Raw genomic sequence first — 17,959 nt, 5'->3', positions numbered from 1 at the left:
AGGAACAAACATGTATATTATTATATGTTGGTCTATTTAAATACAATGATGAATAGATTTTAGAAAATACGAAGGTTTTCAAGACTGAATGAAACACCAATGCATTACTGCATAAAATCTCAGTTTCAAAACTATTTTAATTATGCAAACCACGCGAAATAAATAATTATTAAAAAGAATCTATCATTAACAATAAAAAAGTACTTAACTCTTGTGGATAAAATTTCAAAATTATGGAGAGGAAAAATTTAAAGTTATTAAACGTATGTATATATCTTAATCTAAAGCATATAATTAATATACACATAAAAATATTACTAAATATCTGTAAAATTGAATACTCATAAGACTATAAGATCTCACTTGACTACTACGCTGTCATAAATTTCGCCTTCTGTACCAAGGTATGTCTCCTTGACTGTGTTATTTTTAAACATTACATATAAATTTAAAAGCTTCATACAGATCACAGAAATCAAAGGAAAAAAATATATTTTCATCATAACTAAATTATATAATATTTGAATTTAGTTACATTTTCGAGCACGTGTATCATTTTTCCAAAATCACTTCAAATCAAAGAGGAATTCAACCCAAATAACTTTCCGCATGTATTGCAGAATCACAGAAAACTTAAATATCCACGAATGTCTTAATGAGGGTAAAACTATAAATTTTCTGATAGCTTGTTTTTGCTAAGAAGCGAAGGTAGTGATGAGGTTATCAGTGAATGTATTTACTATGTTCCATGTAATACGTGAATGTATTTACTTCTACTTCAATCATTAAATGTAGGAAGGGAAATTGTGGATATAAGCTTGGTGGTTCGAAAACTGTTACAAAGTTTGCATGACTTTGGTAACAGATTTCGTCTGTATGTTTCCTGTGGACCTATTTCAATTTTGTAATTCATTCATTTTGACTTTGATTCTATTACAAATTTGATTCTACCCCAGAATTGTACCAAATGTGAATATTATTTTCATTATTTTACACAATTCTAATCATTTAAACAAATATTTGTTTAGTTATATGTCATATAAATTAAAAACACTTGTTACATGAACAAAATAAAATACTGCCTGCAGTCACAGTATTTGCATTAATTCCTATCATGGATAATAAAAACTATTACTATTTTTCTTGCCTTCAGTGCCTTTTTGAAATTCGGAAAACTGTATTATTGTTATTACTTAACAACCATTACTTTAATTTAAGTTTTTTAAATAATAGGCTAATAAACACATTTTGAAATTTATGTAGTTACATATCTTAAGAATGTAATAAAATCAATAATAAATTTATTAAATAGATATAAAAAGAAAATTAAAATGCAACTCGTTAAATGTGAAAACGAAATTTGTCGCTGTAGTGAGGAAAACGCCCGCCAAGACATACCATTTCCCTTCCCTCGAATAGTGGAAGTCGTTTTCGACCAATAGAGTGATCCGGCCACTTTGAAAATTAATCTTTCTACTATATAATGTTTTTCGAACTTACTTTTGTTCTTTGTTTATTTTCCTTCTTTTGGGGGCAATCCGGGGAATAATGCTGTCTGTGTATTTTGCTAACAGCCTGCAGAAACTGCTCCTTCACTGAGTGAATGGTAATGTCACACTGGCGTAGCTTCCATGTAGTCAGTGATTTCCATTTTTTTAATTTATATCTATGATTGATGCTGCTGTCAGTGTATTTTTGATAGATCCTATTATTTCCTGAAGTATTTTGGATTTTTGATCAAGTATTTTGCAATAAATTACGTTTTCTTCATTTTATATATATATATATATATATATATATATATATATATATATATATATATATATATATATATATATATATATATATATAAAGAGAGAGAGAGATGTGTGTATGTTTTGTTTTCATATTAACGCTCTTTTTTCCTACTTCCTTTGTTTTATATTTCAAATCGATATAACATTTCTTCTATCAATATAGTATTTTAATTACAAAACATTACATTAGTGTGTTCATGTGTGCGAAATAAACAGTGCAATATCTCAAACAACTTATTTGACAGTTAACAAAACGCAAGCAAAGATATTTAAATTTTTAAGCAATTATAATTTCAATGAGCCAGTAATTCGTTAATCAGTAGAGTGGTTTGATTAATACATGCATTTTATATTTTTTAGTAGTAAAGATATGCGCAAAATTTGTTTCTTCATAACCAAAATATTAATTTGTTGTTTCTATAGCTTAGATAATCTATTGATAAGCTTCCTTACAGAAAACAAACACTTTCTCAGCTATCTTGCAAAAATAATAACTTAGCTTACTTTTATCCATTGCCTTAGGCATTTTTCCCCTTACCTTTAATAGCGGGCTGCAGAAGATGATACCAGAAAATGCTCTATGGTTGTGCCATTTTCATTAGACCTCTATGATTGAATTATTTCTTTAGTGATAGCAACATTCCCACTGATCCATGAATATTTCACATTTAACCAAAGAATGTCTTTGCTTATTATTTTCCATCTTTCTCTTGTTTCGACATTTAGTGTTTTAGGCATACAATATTTATTAGAAATGAATATTTCAGAAAAAAAAAGTATCTGTAATAGAATACTGATTTTTTCCCCTTTTTTTTTGCTTTTTGTTACTTGACAAATTAAGAGATAAATAAATTTAAGATTCCTCTCATTTTCTATTCAACCAATTATTGTCGCATAGTAATTTAATAAATTTGCAAAAAATATTGATTTCGATAAGTTAAAAAAATTGAAATTCACTAACAAATATCGACTTTTTTGTCCTCCTTTTTTCTCTCTACTATCAGTAAATTAACGATTTAATTTTTTAAAAAATATTCTGAGTTTAAATTAAATAATCAAATAATCAAATTTAAATTTAATAATCAAAATAAATAAATAAATAAAACTTTATCGTGAAGTTAAATAAATAATAATAAGTTAAAATAATTATCAATAATACTTTAACGGTAATCAAAATATATTGCATATACCTTTTTTTCCATTTAAATAAAAAACCGCTTGAATTTCATCATTTATTGAAATAAACAGTTTTAAAATAATTTTCGCAAATAATTATAAATTATACGTTAATAAGATAAATAAGAATATCAGACCAGTCAAGTAATACACTTTTTGTGAAATATTTTAGAGAGTAGTAGCCGTTTAAAAACCAAAGCTTTCAGAATTTTCGGTAATTTTGCCAACATTTCAAAAGCGAGCGAGAAAGCTGAAACAAAGTGGCGTTGCATATAAACTTTTAAATCAATTATATTTCGAGGTGTGGAAAATAATGAATTAAAAGTTATATATTAAAACATGAACACTAGAATAAATTTTTACAAAAAGAGTGGAAAGTTGGCAACATGATTGCAGTTGGCATATATATATATACACAACTCATTAATCTAAGTTAATCATAACAATAAAATCCATAGTTATATATTTGTAATTAAATAAGAAAGCTTTCTTTAAGTTTTCATCATTAATTTTATTTCTAAAAAAGTAATGAATATATAAAATCGAAAAAATCACAATGATATTTTTCATAGTTGCTAAGAAAAATAAAATTCAATCAACTGTTTTACAATTAGAAAAACATTCTCTAATTCCAAATAAGATATTTCCGTTCCACCGCTTTGAATTCTTTAGTAATGCTTAATATTGCTCCCTATTTTATCTCATATAGTATATTAATACAAATTCTCTTTTTTTTAAAAAAATTTTCTCTATGACAATTAAATATAATATTTGACTTTAAAGTTACACTTAAATTAATTAAATTATATTTATTTATTTGATCTCCAAATAATATACGATATAAGTAAAATATCTTGAAAGCAATTAAGAAAAGCAGCAGCATCCAAACACTTCATGAAAGAAGAAAAAGTGGGTGAAATAAAATTATAGTTCTTCAGTTATGTATTCATGTCACAAATGTAGTGCGTGACAGACAGGTCAATTTTTTCAGTGATAAATTTGTATGGTGATTTTAAGATATCAAACAGTTTGGCTTTCTGCTTTGGAAACTTAAAGCTCTTGATGTTAGAATACAAGGGGACACGCATACCAATTCATCTTAATCATATAGGATAATTTAGTCATTTTTGACATATTTAATTGTTTAAGCCCCTCTTAGAAATGAAATATATTGTTAACATACTTAAGACATACAAATCGATATTAAGTAAATTCTGATATTAAAACATGCAAAAAAATAATTTTAGCAATTAATTATTACAATATTTCAATATTAAATTAATTATTACAATATTACAATATTAAATTAATTATTGCAATTAATTACACTATTAATTATTACAATTAATTACAATATTAATTATTACAATTAATTACAATATTAATTATTACAATTTATTACACTATTAATTATTACAATTAATTACAATATTAATTATTACAATTAATTACACTATTAATTATTACAATTAATTACAATATTAATTATTACAATTAATTATTACAAGATATAAAAATAAATATTACAATAATTATTGCAAAATGATGGCATTAAGAAAATATTTATTGAAATAAAATTTTTATTCTGTATTAAAGAAATGACACAAAAAATTATTATGCTTAACTGGATTGACAAATTTAGATGATAAAATTGTTTAAGCCCTTCTCAGAAATGAAATATATTGTTAGCATACTTACGACATACAAATCGATATTAAGAGAATTTCGATATTAAAACATGCAAAAAATAATTTTTTCAGTTAATTATTGCAATATTATTTATATAAAAATAATAATTGCAATAAATATTGCAAACTGATGGCATTAAGAAAATATTTATTGTAATAAAATTTTTAATCTGTATGAAAGGAATGACGCAAAAACTTATTATGCTTAATTGAATTGACAAAGTTGTATGATAAAATTCTTTAAGCCCTTCTTAGAAATCGAATATATTGTTAATATACTAAAGGCATACAATCGATATTAGGTGAATTTTGATATTAAACATGAAAAAAAAATAATTTTTGCAATTCATTATTAAAATATCTTTTTATATAAAAATAATAATTACAATAATTATTGCAAACTGATGGCATTAGGAAAATATTTCTTGTGATAAGAATTTTATTCTGTATTAAAGAATGACGCAAACAAATATTAATGCTTAAATAGATTGATGAAGTGGCTAAATTCGAAGAACAAGAAATAAAATTTCTGCAAATATATGGTGGGTAGTCAAAATATTAGTATTTTATAAGATATTAAGTTTTAAAAAAAACTACGCTCAATAAGGGTATTAAAAAATTAATATTTAAATGTAAGTAAATTGTTTTACTTTTAAGAGCACTAAGATTCAGTAATATTTAAGTCATGTAAAACCATTCAGTTTTGTGATTTGTGGCTTAAAATCGGATTACAGATTATTAATTTCAACAATATTGTTCAGAAAATTTTCGAAAATTTCAGTCTACCTTTGTAATCAAGCCGTAGGAATATTAATTTATTATTTGACTTGTAAGAAATCATACTCATTTTCTTGAATAATTTCTATTACAATTGTTTTTTATTGTATTTTATTTTAAAATCAAAATGAATTTTTTTTTTACGTTTAATTTCAATAGCCGAAGTCACTCATTCTTGTTGATTGTACATCTATACGTTAATTTCGTGTTCTTAATTTGAAATGGAAGATCAAGTAGGAAACATTGTATACCGACTAACTATATAAACTATTTTAGATGAGTTTTAAGTTGTAACGTTTGCTTACCAGCATTTTGGAATTAATCATTTATGTAATAGAAAAGACTTTATGTTTATATGTTCTTCATTCTAATTAAAACTGTTAATCAAAAGGGGGAAATGTTTACTAATATAAAAATATTTTTTTCTCAGACATTACGAGGCATATTAGTGCCACATTTTTGGAATTTTTTTCTGTTTTCTTTTTGATAATCTAAGCTTTTGAATATCATGCTTATTTTATTTTTAAAAAATGCTACTTTACACAAAATATTGACAGCCTATTTTTTATTGTTTTGCGATTTAACTCATATGTTGTCATTTGTGTCTTATTTTCTATAAGATTTTTTCGAATCGTAATCGTAAGTATGCGAAATAAGTTAGGTCCGAATTTTAAATAAGTTACCTTTCATCTTTTTGTCACGAAATGCAAAATAGATTATTTTGCATTCAAGAGTTCTTGTTAGAGTTTTCAAGTATTTTTTCTCCGTTGTTTTAAAATTTTTCAACTTTTAAGTAACCGTCATTCCTTATAGTTTTTAAATTATATTACATAGCTCATAACTTTAACATTTTTGCTTGACTTTTCCACTGAACTTACTGTATATTTCTTTTAGATTAAAATCTTTTTTTTCTGCTTTTTCTTGTTATTTATTTACTTGTAAATCTCAACTTTTTAAATAGATTTTATTTTAGGTTTTGAATAGATTTCATTATTTCTTAAGAAGCTCTTCTGAATCTTAGAATTCAAAAAGAAAAATTATAAATTATTCTTGATTTATTTACTTTTTTATTTTTTAATTAAAAATTTTTTTTAGCAAAACCATACAACTAAATAATTTATTAGTTGTTTTGGCTTTGGGTGAGTTTTATAAAAGTTGGTTGAGTTTTTTCTTGTTATTTATTTATTTATTTAATTGCAAATCTCAACTTTTCAAATATATTTTATTTTAGGTTTTGAAGAGATTCCATTATTTCTTAAGAAGTTCTTCTGAATCTTAGATTTAAAAAATAATAATAAATTAATCTTGATTTATTTATTTTTTAATTTTTCTATTTCACTGTAACAAATTTTTTAACAAAACCATACAACTAAACTATTTATTGGTTGTTTCGGCTTTGGGTGAGTTTTACAAAAAAAAATAATAAATAACTTCCCTGGCAATTTCCCGACGGAAAAATAAAGACAGAAGAAATTCCAGAATTGTGTGCAGGAAAAGCAAAGATAAGGGACGTTAAAAAATTCAACCCTTATTTTACGAATTCTGAGCTTGGTTCCATATCGTTTCATTCTTGTTTTAACGAACGTGTTTTTGAAGTAAAATCTCTTTCGGTGAGGGTTGTAATCATTAGAAATTCGTTCTTTCTCATCTTAGGCCAAGGTCTAAGGTGATATTTTATCTTCAAACGTTACATGTTTTATATTTTCTTTTCGTAGTTGGGAGAAAAATTTAAATGGAACCGAGATTTTTTTAAATATTTTCCACCCATTCCTTAACCTTTTTCACGTACTCCAAAGAAGCGAGATGTAAATATCTTTGTGAGGATGCACCTGCAAAATTGGAAGTGTGATTGCAAAATGTAGATAAGAACTTTGAATGCACGCATTTTTCCAAGGGAAGCTTTTTAGATATTTGAATCAATCTTCATGCACATTACATGAATCAGTAATGTGGTTACTTATTACAATTCAAACTTTGATACCATAAAAACACTAATCCTTCACATTAAATTGATGAGCTCTGCTTATTTCGTATCTTTGTTTCTTCTTTACTTGAGATATTTCCGTAATTTAAACTCAATTTTGATGACTGATTTCGTTTTATTTTATACGTAGAGTTTTTCAAGATGTTTTTATATCACCACATCCTTCTTAAAGCATGCTTGCAAAGATCTTAACGGTGTTACAAATTTTAAACCGTAATGAACCATAATACCGTTCATATTAGAACATATATTGAACCTTGCTCCTTAAAATTTGTTTCATCATAGCATAGTTCAACGTGAATAAAAATATAATATAAATTGACACAAGGAAATATAAATTGACTCAAAGAAATATAACATAAATTAACACTTTTAAAGTTTAAAAATTAACACTTCATAAAGTTTAATATTGTACCAATGTTCTAAAAGTACATGAGTTATCAGAAACGTATTAAATGTTTCTGCAATGTTTTAATCTATTTACACATAGTCTGGTTGATAGAATATTGGGCCTATCTCCAAGAGGTCGTGAGTTCGATCTCCACAGGCCGAAGACTCCCTGGTGTAAGTAATGGTGACTGATGCACATTAAATTTGTTGTGTCACAAAGTCCTCCGTGTTCCCATAACAAATCATGCCTCTGGGGGTACTGAATTAGAGATTAATTGATCTCTGGTTCAAGTCAATGTGTGGATGAATAAATGGATGTATGAATGTGTCCACCTCATATAACGGGCTGGGACATATGCCTGGCTGAATTCGTATTCTTTGCCATAGATGGCGCCACTGACAAAACAAACGTACCATTTGCTTTAACTTCGCGTGGTTTCACCAAGCAGATTTGCTGAATTGGGAAGTGGCATTAGAAAAAACAACAAGACACATTCAAAAACATAAATGGTTTAAATAAAAAAGTTTCTGATTTAATATACGTTTTAAATTTTCCTCACAAAGCACGCATTTTCTAAGCTAACAAATGCATGTTTATAAAGATGTTTTTTGATAATTCAGTTGTAGAAATTTTGAAGTAGTTTCGATTTTTTTGCAACTTTCGCGGTATTTGCAGGCATTTTAGCACATCAGGAGCATAAATGAATGTATTATTAAATATTACAAAAAAGTAAACTTTCTGCATTTTAGAGGGGAAAAAAACGTTTCCGATTTTCTTAAATGTTTAATAAATATTTTGACCTCAGGTAGCAATCCATGTCAATCAATAACAAATACATGCTTAAAAAGATGTCCATGTGTTTTAATAATTCCATTACAGAAACTTTGTTGTAGCTTTTATGATTTTGTAATATTCTGTAGTATATATATAGGTATTTTGAAGCATCGAAAATAAAATGTGCTAGTAAATATGACTAAAAAGCATGCCTGACAATGTAAAAAAAAATCTGAGACTTATTTTTATACTTTTAATAAATATGTATTGTAAACAAACTTTAAGAAAGTAAATAGATATCGCTAAACTTTACAGGTAAAGTAATGATTTTCCCTCTTTCTATGGGAATTTAAAACACATTATAGTGTTTAATAAAAATGGATAAAAACAAAGTAATATCAATAACATAAATTTTATAAAATAATTCATTAAATTAAAACGTTGACTCTCAATTTATTTTAGTTGTTATTAGACATTTAATTCTAAAAGGTATTTTTTGAAATTTGGTGTCTAGGAGAGAAGAAAAAATTATAATTAAAAATTAAGTAATTTTGTTAAAATACTCATACATCGATAAATCTCCTACATTATTTAAATATTTTTCCTTTATTTAATATAGTTAGTTGATATTTTAAAACCCACTAGTAAGGACTACTAGCTAGATAAGAGTTTGTTATAATAATTTTCATTATCTTTACATATTAAAAACAAAGATACCATGTTTATATTTCTTAGCAAGTGCTATAAGATGTAAATGTAATTTTTTAACAGAAAAACTAATTTTAATCTCTTATCGAATTTGTAATGTCATACGATATGGTAACGGTATTTTAAAGAATAAAACTCAGGAAGCTGCATAAATTTAATAATATACTTAATATAATTTGAACTGAAATACTTATTCACAGAGAAAAAAAAAGTGTTTTGAACTCTAAGATAATATTTGTAGAGGTTCGGTAATATTTAGAGAAGAGCTTTGGTAAGGATTTGGTAAAATTAACAATATAATATGGTTTAATGTGTGTCAAAATTTGACAATTTTATCATGATACTCTATCGTATAAAAATCCCTTATTCGGTAAAATGTATTTTTTAATTTCATATTTTTACTATATATGGGGTAGTAACAACTATAATTTTGAAAACCAAAATTTCCGGCAAGAAAAAAATACCAAATGAATGATTTAAATACCGTATACTTTGGTCTTATTAACCAGAATTATGCTGTTTTTTTTTTTTTACCAGAAATGTCATTATTATATGGTAAGGTAATTTTATTATAATTTTTTTCCGTGTAGGGTAAATGAACCTAACCACATAAATATTGTTTTTTGCAACTAATAGTAATTACAGACATAATAAGACTAAACAGATTTTAATTCATCATTCAAACATAGAACATGATTGTTGTTAATTATTTCTCTTTTTAAACAGTTTTAACTGTTTACAAAAACGGTAAAAGGTTTTGACAATTATTAATTTTAATTAGAAAATTTCAAAAATGCAAGTAATTGAATGTTAACAGACATATTAATTTCTAGACAGCGGTTTTTAGTGTGCTCGGGTTTTATTTTTATCAATTGCTTTTAATGACTATTTTTAAACCGTCCTATTACAATTTTAAAATGTGACTTAATTTCTGAAAAGTGTTAAGCTATCTTTCCTTTCCACTAATTTCTTTAAAATATTATTTTTCATTAAATAATGTCGTATAAATTAATGTTTTACTTGAAAGCGTGTTAAAATGAAAATGCATGCCACCGAAAAATGAAAATGAGCCAAAAATTACCTTTGTGAATAAAAACTTGATTATAATTGGAATAAACTCTTGTTATAAAATGCGTTATCAAGTCCATATTTTAGATCTGCTAAAAAATATAAAATAATTATTGATTTTTTACAGAGACTGCCGTGTAGTGCGGGATCCACAAACGCTTAAATCTAAAGGATATGGTTTCGTTTCATTCGTCAAAAAGGCGGTAAGTTTAATAATTTTTTGTATATATATTTATTCATAAAATTAAGATCATCATATTGTTATAATAGTTTAATTCTTAGAAATAGCCACAAAACAGTGGTTTTTCTAATACGATCTTTTTTATTTATCTATTTATTTACCTTTATTTTATTTATTTATTTATTTTGAAAAATGGAAATTGTAATAATAGAGTAAACATAATGATGTAAAATTGATTATACATAAAGGAACAGTTAAGAAAAAAGCCTGTGCTTAAATCTAAAGAATATGGTTTCGTTTCCTTCGTCAAAAAGGCGATAAGTTGAAACTAATTTTTCGTCTAAATATTTATTTATAAGACTAAGAATATCATATTGTTATAATAGTTCAATTCTTAGAAACAGTCACAAAACAATGCCTTTTCAATATACCACCTTTTCTTTTTTTTCTTTTTTGAAAAACGGAAATTATAACAATAGAGTAAACATACTGATGCAAATTTTTTTATACATAAAGGAACTGTTAAAAAAACGCTTGCTGATATTCTTATATTCAAAGTTTTGATGTGGCAGCTTTAAAATCACAAAAATAAAAAAAATAGACAAAGCACATTCAAATGAATTCTTTTGTTTACATACATTCGTATATATAACAAAATCAAATTAATATTTTATGCTGAAAAAATTTAAGATAATTATGAACAAATGAAATTTCCGTAATCATAATATTCGTTCTAATAAGATAAACTGCAAATCCAGAGACTGTTTTCAGCCTTGAAGAAGAATCTCGGCTGAAGGTGATTTAGGTCACACTTGCAAGGCCGGATTTTTTTTTCCTGGAGAGCTTTGTGAAATTTACAAAATGGCATGAGAAATGTCTGAACCGCGGTAATTATGAGGGTGTCTTTAATATCGTAATATATTTTTTGTCTTTAACACATCCATCCACCGTCTGGAACGAATAATACTTTTACCCTCGTATTTAGTGATGAATCACATAATGACTGATCAGTCTTGTTTGTGAACAATAGTCATCATGAATTCAAGACAAATGAGCCCATACTTATACAATGAAAAAAGAAACCACAAAAATATTTTTTAAAAATTTCTTCGCCGTTAAAATTGAAATGAAAAGTGTTTTTACTTGAAAAAAAGATTTTTCTTCTTAGTTTTATATATAGGGGAGAGTCGGGTACCCCCGCCCAGCGGGTACGCTCGCCCACTGTCAATTTCATATATATAGAATATTTTTTCAAGTCAATGGGCCATCGGACGTTAATTGTTATATTAAAAAAAGATTATTTTCAAAGTTTCAAGTATTTATGCAGCTGGTAACATGGTAAACAATAGTTTTGAAAATATGTTGAATACAGTAGTCATGAAATTAAGAAAAATTGGCTGAATGTTTCGATTAAACTTAATTTTATTACTAAAAAAATAATTTTTTCTATACATACAGCATTAAAGTATGTAGTCTTAAGTTTAATTTGCACAAAGAAAAAAGTTTGTGTGTAAAAAATTGTTCGAGTAATTACAAATTTACAAACAAATTGGATTTCGGGTAGCTCCGCTCACATGAATGTCAGGTATCACCGCCCAATTTTATTTCGTCGATAAATGTACGGTTGCAAAGATTATTATTTTATTGCTTCAAATTTGAATGTTATATGTATTTTTAACAACAAGTTTATGTTTTAATATTATATAAAACATAAATTTATGTATTTAAAACTGAAAAATTAAATATTTTTAAAATGTAATTGATATATCCAAATTAAATTTAATATCAAGAAATCATAAATATTATGATAAGCTATTTGCTTACTTATTTATTTTCACTTATTTGTGAACGAATCAATCTACAGACCCATTTGAATGCAATCAAAATACAAAGTGAATTTGCAATTTTATAAGAAGTATTTTATATTAAGTTTATAAGAAGAGATCAACCAAATAAGTTTATATTGAAAAACAACTATTGTTATTAATTATTGTTACTTAAATTAAATTATTTTCGCTAAATATTTAATATAAATATATATTAATATTACAATATATTAATATACATTAATAATGATAAAAAGTATGACATTTGTTGTTATTAAATGATAGAATTCACTAAAAGTATATAAGTATGTAATAAATAAAATAATTTTGTGATAAAAATGATAAATGAGGTTTATCTATTGTCAATACATTGGTCATTCTCATTTACACCTGAAAAAATAGCCAAAAAACACACTTTTTGTAACTGGGCGGGGCTACCCGACACATTTTGAAAAGAGCTGAAAAACATGTTTTTTTAAATTTCTATTTTTTTAAGTTTAACTATTCTTTTTTTGGTTTATTCTTTTTGCATTATTTAATTAGATGATAAAACAATAGAAACATACAAAAATGTTGATTATTACTCAGTATTATACAGAAATATAAGCAATACTCCTTAAGTGAGCGGGGCTACCCGACTCTCCCCTATATATATAAAGAATGTAACCGGTACTCAACCTATCCGGTTAGATTTCCATTTTACGGTTATTACCCTGATCTGGTAAAAGAATTTCATCAACCGGAGACCCGGCTAATTTTACCGAAGAGAAACACTCATTTATGTCTGAAACATCCATATTCATATTTGTAGCAGCGCTTAAACTATACATAATAATAAATGCTGTGTTGAAAATCCTTATATTCCATCATCTTCTTAATAATCAGGCTGAACCATGTTTTGTTTGGTGCAGAATTTCAATTCTGGTAGAACTTTGTTAAAGTGAAAACCTTTGGGACAGAAAAATATATTCGCTAACAAAAACTGATAAAAAAAATTTTGGATGGAAGTTTTTATTTTAATAAACGAAAAAAACGTTTATATTGATAGAAAGAATGTATAACAAATTCCGCACCCGGCCTGCAACGATCACAGTCCTGACGAAAAATATCTTCAGTGGTAGATTGTTCATGAATCGCGTTGGCGTAGGGCTAATCTATAAAGGATTTGCGTTTCCTCTCCAAATTTCTCAATACAAATTTTTTTGTTATGCTTTCGTGATATATCTTAAACTAGAATTTAAGCGCGATATTTTTAGTATAACTTTGAATAACGTAGATTATCTCAAGCAGATACTGATATAAAAACCATGATAAAATAATAAATTTACTATTATTTAATTAAGAGTAATCAATAATGTAAGGTATATATTTGAAAATATGATAAACCATCTATTTTTAACTGTCAAAAATACTTTGGTTTTAATAAGAAACTTGTGTTTTGTTGAAGAATAATGTAGAAATAATTTAGTTTCCCAGCAATGGCTGTACCTGTCTCCCTACGGCCATATTGGAATGAAAAGTCCTATTGTTAGATGGATAATGAGTTATCTTTCCATCTCGATAATTTATCTCTTTAACATGAAAATTTGGATTAGTTTCGTCTAATAATACCTCCACTAAGCAAATATGACCCAATCCGTGGTTTTAGGAATTGTCTTATTTTGTGGGTTGTGTTCAAAGCTGCGAAGTTGAATATGCATCGTCATAAATCCAATATAGATTGGTTGTAGATGTTCAGTGCCGGTGATAGCAGAAACAAAAGTATACATTTTAAATGACTTATTGTTAGGTACATGGAAAGCAGTTTATCTCAAAACGTTTTTAATTTCTCTGCATATATAATATTAACTGTGTTAAAAATTATCTATAAATAACAAATTTTCATAAAATATAAAATCTATAAGAAACACATTTATTCTCGTATATTAGGTAAGCTCAGTTAGTCTTAAAAAATTCGCTCATCCTTAAAATTTCCTTCTTAAATTAGTTTATAGATAAAACTGTGATTTTGATACTTTAAGCGCGTGAATATTGGAAATAAATTTAAAAAATTAAACATATTTTTTATTTTGAAAACATGCAAAACTAAGACATAATTTATTACCTTTAAGTAGTCGTTGTTATAAACAAGAATCAAATTACTTACTGATATGCGGCGGTGATGTACAGTATCGGATGGTTTTTAGTTTAAGTTACCCTGTTTAAACCAACTCGGAGTCCGTTCTGGTGGGGGGTGATGAAACTTAGTAAAAACGGTTAATGCCATGGGAAAAGAAATCTGTAATAAGAAAAAAGATTCTCATCATGACAGATTAACAGCATTTTTCTGTACGAAAAATGCTGTTGCAATTTGGAGTGTTTAAATATCCAGTAGTTAATATTATTGAACCATTTTGCCTATTACATAATAATTAGTTGAAAAAGTTGATTATTAAATTCGTAGAAATTCGTAGAAAAACAGTTAGAAAGGAAGTTTCGGCTTTCAGATGAAACTCACATTTTTCTTGATTCCTATGTTACCGAAGACCACAGCACTACAAACTGGAAGGAGAACAATATAAAATAAAACAAATAGAAATAGAACAGACATAGTGACAGAAATGTCTTTTACTTCCCGGTTTGCACAAAGAGTTGCCATTTAGTGCCGGCCATCTTCTCCAGAAGGTCGCAGAACATGCAGCACAATATTAATAAGGTTAAGATGTCCAGTAGGTAAGCGAAACTCGGCAACGTCAGAAAGAAAACATTTTTCGATGTCTACAGAATAAAAAAAATCTTGCTCAGAGAAGTATTCAGCAAAACCTGGGATCCACAACAAGATGAATACTTTAGTAAGTCAAGATGGTCCCAGCACGAGACTCTCAAAATATGCCTGGAAAGGCAGTATCAGAGTCTACAGCAAAATTCGGCTTTTTTAATCTACAACAGCCTTCGTAAAATTGTGGAATTAACAGTGCAACTGTTACAGATGGCAGGACCACATAAATGGCTTCCCCATCTAAAGCAGTTTTGCATGGGTCATACGAATGAAGCAGATGACTTTAATCTCCAGCGTCTTTCAAAAGAGAGGGATATTAATCGTTTCTAAATCAAATGTCCTCAAGATGTCATTTTACAAGCCATCAGCGGGAATTTATAAACGGATCCTAAAACACAATTTGAATCAAGATTTGATTTTACAACACCTTTCACAAAGCAAAGACGTGTAGTGTTCAAACACCTCGTGTCTAAGAAGAATTCTCTTAAAACAAATGGATTTATCTTTCACTTAACAGCAGGATTTTTTCGTTCAATATGCTTAGTAAAGTGGTGTATTTTTTTTTACGTTATCACCTACATAGCGTTGTTTTCATGATCTCCTTAATTGTCTTCAGGGCCTGAATTTATCAAGTAACTCAATAAAAGAGCTAGATTTATTATAGATTCATAGCAGCAGTTTAAACAAAAAGGGACCGATTAGAACGTAATCATGCACATAATGTTTCTGCAGGAATCATGAAGAACTCATCATGGCGCGAAAAATTTCTCTAAAATGCATTTTTGGACTTCTGCTCAACAAAAATTATTTGCACATGGTGTTAAAGTGTTTCTTCTACAATTTGGATTTTGTTTTTTCGCTTTTTGTGTTACTTTTTCTCAAGTAGTGATAGAACTTAGAACTATTTTTATTGCAGATTTCTTCTTCTGTAGTCCATATACCATATATACAAAATTTCATTTATGTCTGTCAATCAATACAGACTCTATATTAGTCGAAATATAATAACTTTAGTTATACGAAAGTTGTATGAAAAGTAATTGAAATTTATTTTTGAAAGATGTATGCATATTATGTATATACGAACATTAAACTCCTTAAAGTAGCTAATAAAATTTAAAAAAGACTTTTAAAATATTTTGAAAGATAAATATTAAAAGTTTTTTTCAATTAACGAAAAGCATTTTTTCAGAGGTAGTGATTTAAAAATATATGTATCCTATAAATAGCCAAATTCAATTTTTTCATCTCTAAAGATAAAATAAATAAATAAAAGTGGAAAAAAGAAGTTTTAAAGGGGCAATTTAAGTTGAATGCATTTTTATGCATTTGTTGAGTGTTTTTTAGCCCTAAGTTCGCATTTATTGTTAGTACTCAAGCCGTTTATTTATCCTTTTTTCGTCCCCATTTATTGCGTTTCAACAAATCATATAACATACCTCAAACACAATAAGTGTTGAACTGCTTCGAGATTGGAATAGAATAAAATTGTTACCACTCGTTCTACAAAATGATGTACTAAACGCTTATATTTTCATTGTGGAGATTTATTTCTGCTATAAACAACATACTCAAAGCAATACCTTGTATTTTATATCGCTTGTTTAAACTGGCTTTATGAAAAAGAACCAAATTGCTATACCATCGTTTGAATTTATTTTGTACTTATTGAGTGAAAAAGATAAGGTTTTTCGTTCAATTTAATCATGTATATTGTTATTTACAAAAACGAATTTTACATCATTTACCGAAATTCGTGGTAAATAAAATATCTGTCGGTCTAAAAAGCCAGAACTGAAGTGTTTATAAAATATTAAGAAACTGAGAGTCACTTTTTTTGGCAATGAAGTTTTTTCGAAAGGTGTTTCTCAGTATTCTGAATTAGAATGACACCTTAAGAGTTTTCTTACGATTGTTCAATGCACTGAAAATTAAATTTAATTTCATATTCTATTAAAATATTAAAAGGCGACTTTCAAAAAAATAAATGAAAATCATATACGCTTTCCAGTACTCTTAAAAACATTTTGAAATTTAAAAGTTGCGAGGGCAAATTGTTTGTTAGCTTATTCTAGATATTTTATGTTTTGATTGAACATGAAAGAATTGTTTTTAAATAACGTTGAAGACATTTTGAGAATATAACTTTATAAAAATTTTAATAATAGTTTTTAACTGTCAAATATTTAACTTTAGGTAATCCTGAATGGTAATCCAAGGAAAAATGAGACTAACCTAAGTATTAAGAAATTTTACTATGTCAGAATAATTGCACAATTAAAAAAGAAGAGATAATTAAATGAAATGTTATTTTAAAGTTAGCATTTTTAATAATTATAACTGATTTAGTTTTGATAAATTTTTATATAAAATCTATTTTTTAATCTAGTGTGAAGATCTATAAATGAATTTGTGTTTAGCTTTAGACAATATTTTTTTTAATTATTCTAAAATAAAAGCATAAATTCAGTAAGATTGAAATTATATTCGTATAGCACATTACAATTTGTGAATTAATGCACATTTTTTTTCAAATCAATTAATGTTATTCAGAATGACCATCTCTAAGCTACGCGTATTAGTGGTCAATAGTTTAAATGCGTGAAAGTATTTCGAAGAAATAATAAACACATACTTAATAAAAATTAAATTACATACTTTCTTATAAAAAGCAATAGCAATATGATATTTCCATAGTAATATCCGTGATGAGCATAATTTAGATAATTTAGGACAACATCAACTTTTATTACAAATAAATAGCGAATTTCAAGAACAAAGCTAATGTGATTTAAATCTGCATATTCATCATTTACATCAAAATCTAAAACA

General features: G+C 26.5%; 1 protein-coding gene across 6 annotated transcripts in view; it reads left to right on the top strand.

The window, feature by feature from the left end:
• The window catches only part of LOC107454859 (cytotoxic granule associated RNA binding protein TIA1-like), a 1,051,915-nt gene that overhangs the window by 930,753 nt on the left and 103,203 nt on the right, over positions 1-17,959 (top strand). For all 6 annotated transcript variants that reach the window (XM_016073996.4, XM_071188069.2, XM_016072550.4 and 3 more), the window contains one exon: positions 10,490-10,565. In XM_016073996.4, coding sequence (XP_015929482.1) covers positions 10,490-10,565 — 76 coding nt within the window. The remainder of the gene's footprint in view (positions 1-10,489; positions 10,566-17,959) is intronic.

The sequence above is a fragment of the Parasteatoda tepidariorum genome, chromosome 12, assembly GCF_982258835.1.
Source record: "Parasteatoda tepidariorum strain Cologne lab strain chromosome 12, Ptep-v5.0, whole genome shotgun sequence".
NCBI lineage: Eukaryota > Metazoa > Arthropoda > Arachnida > Araneae > Theridiidae > Parasteatoda > Parasteatoda tepidariorum.
The sequence above is the reverse complement of the archived record's forward strand: the minus strand, read 5'-3'. Positions and strand labels throughout refer to the sequence as shown.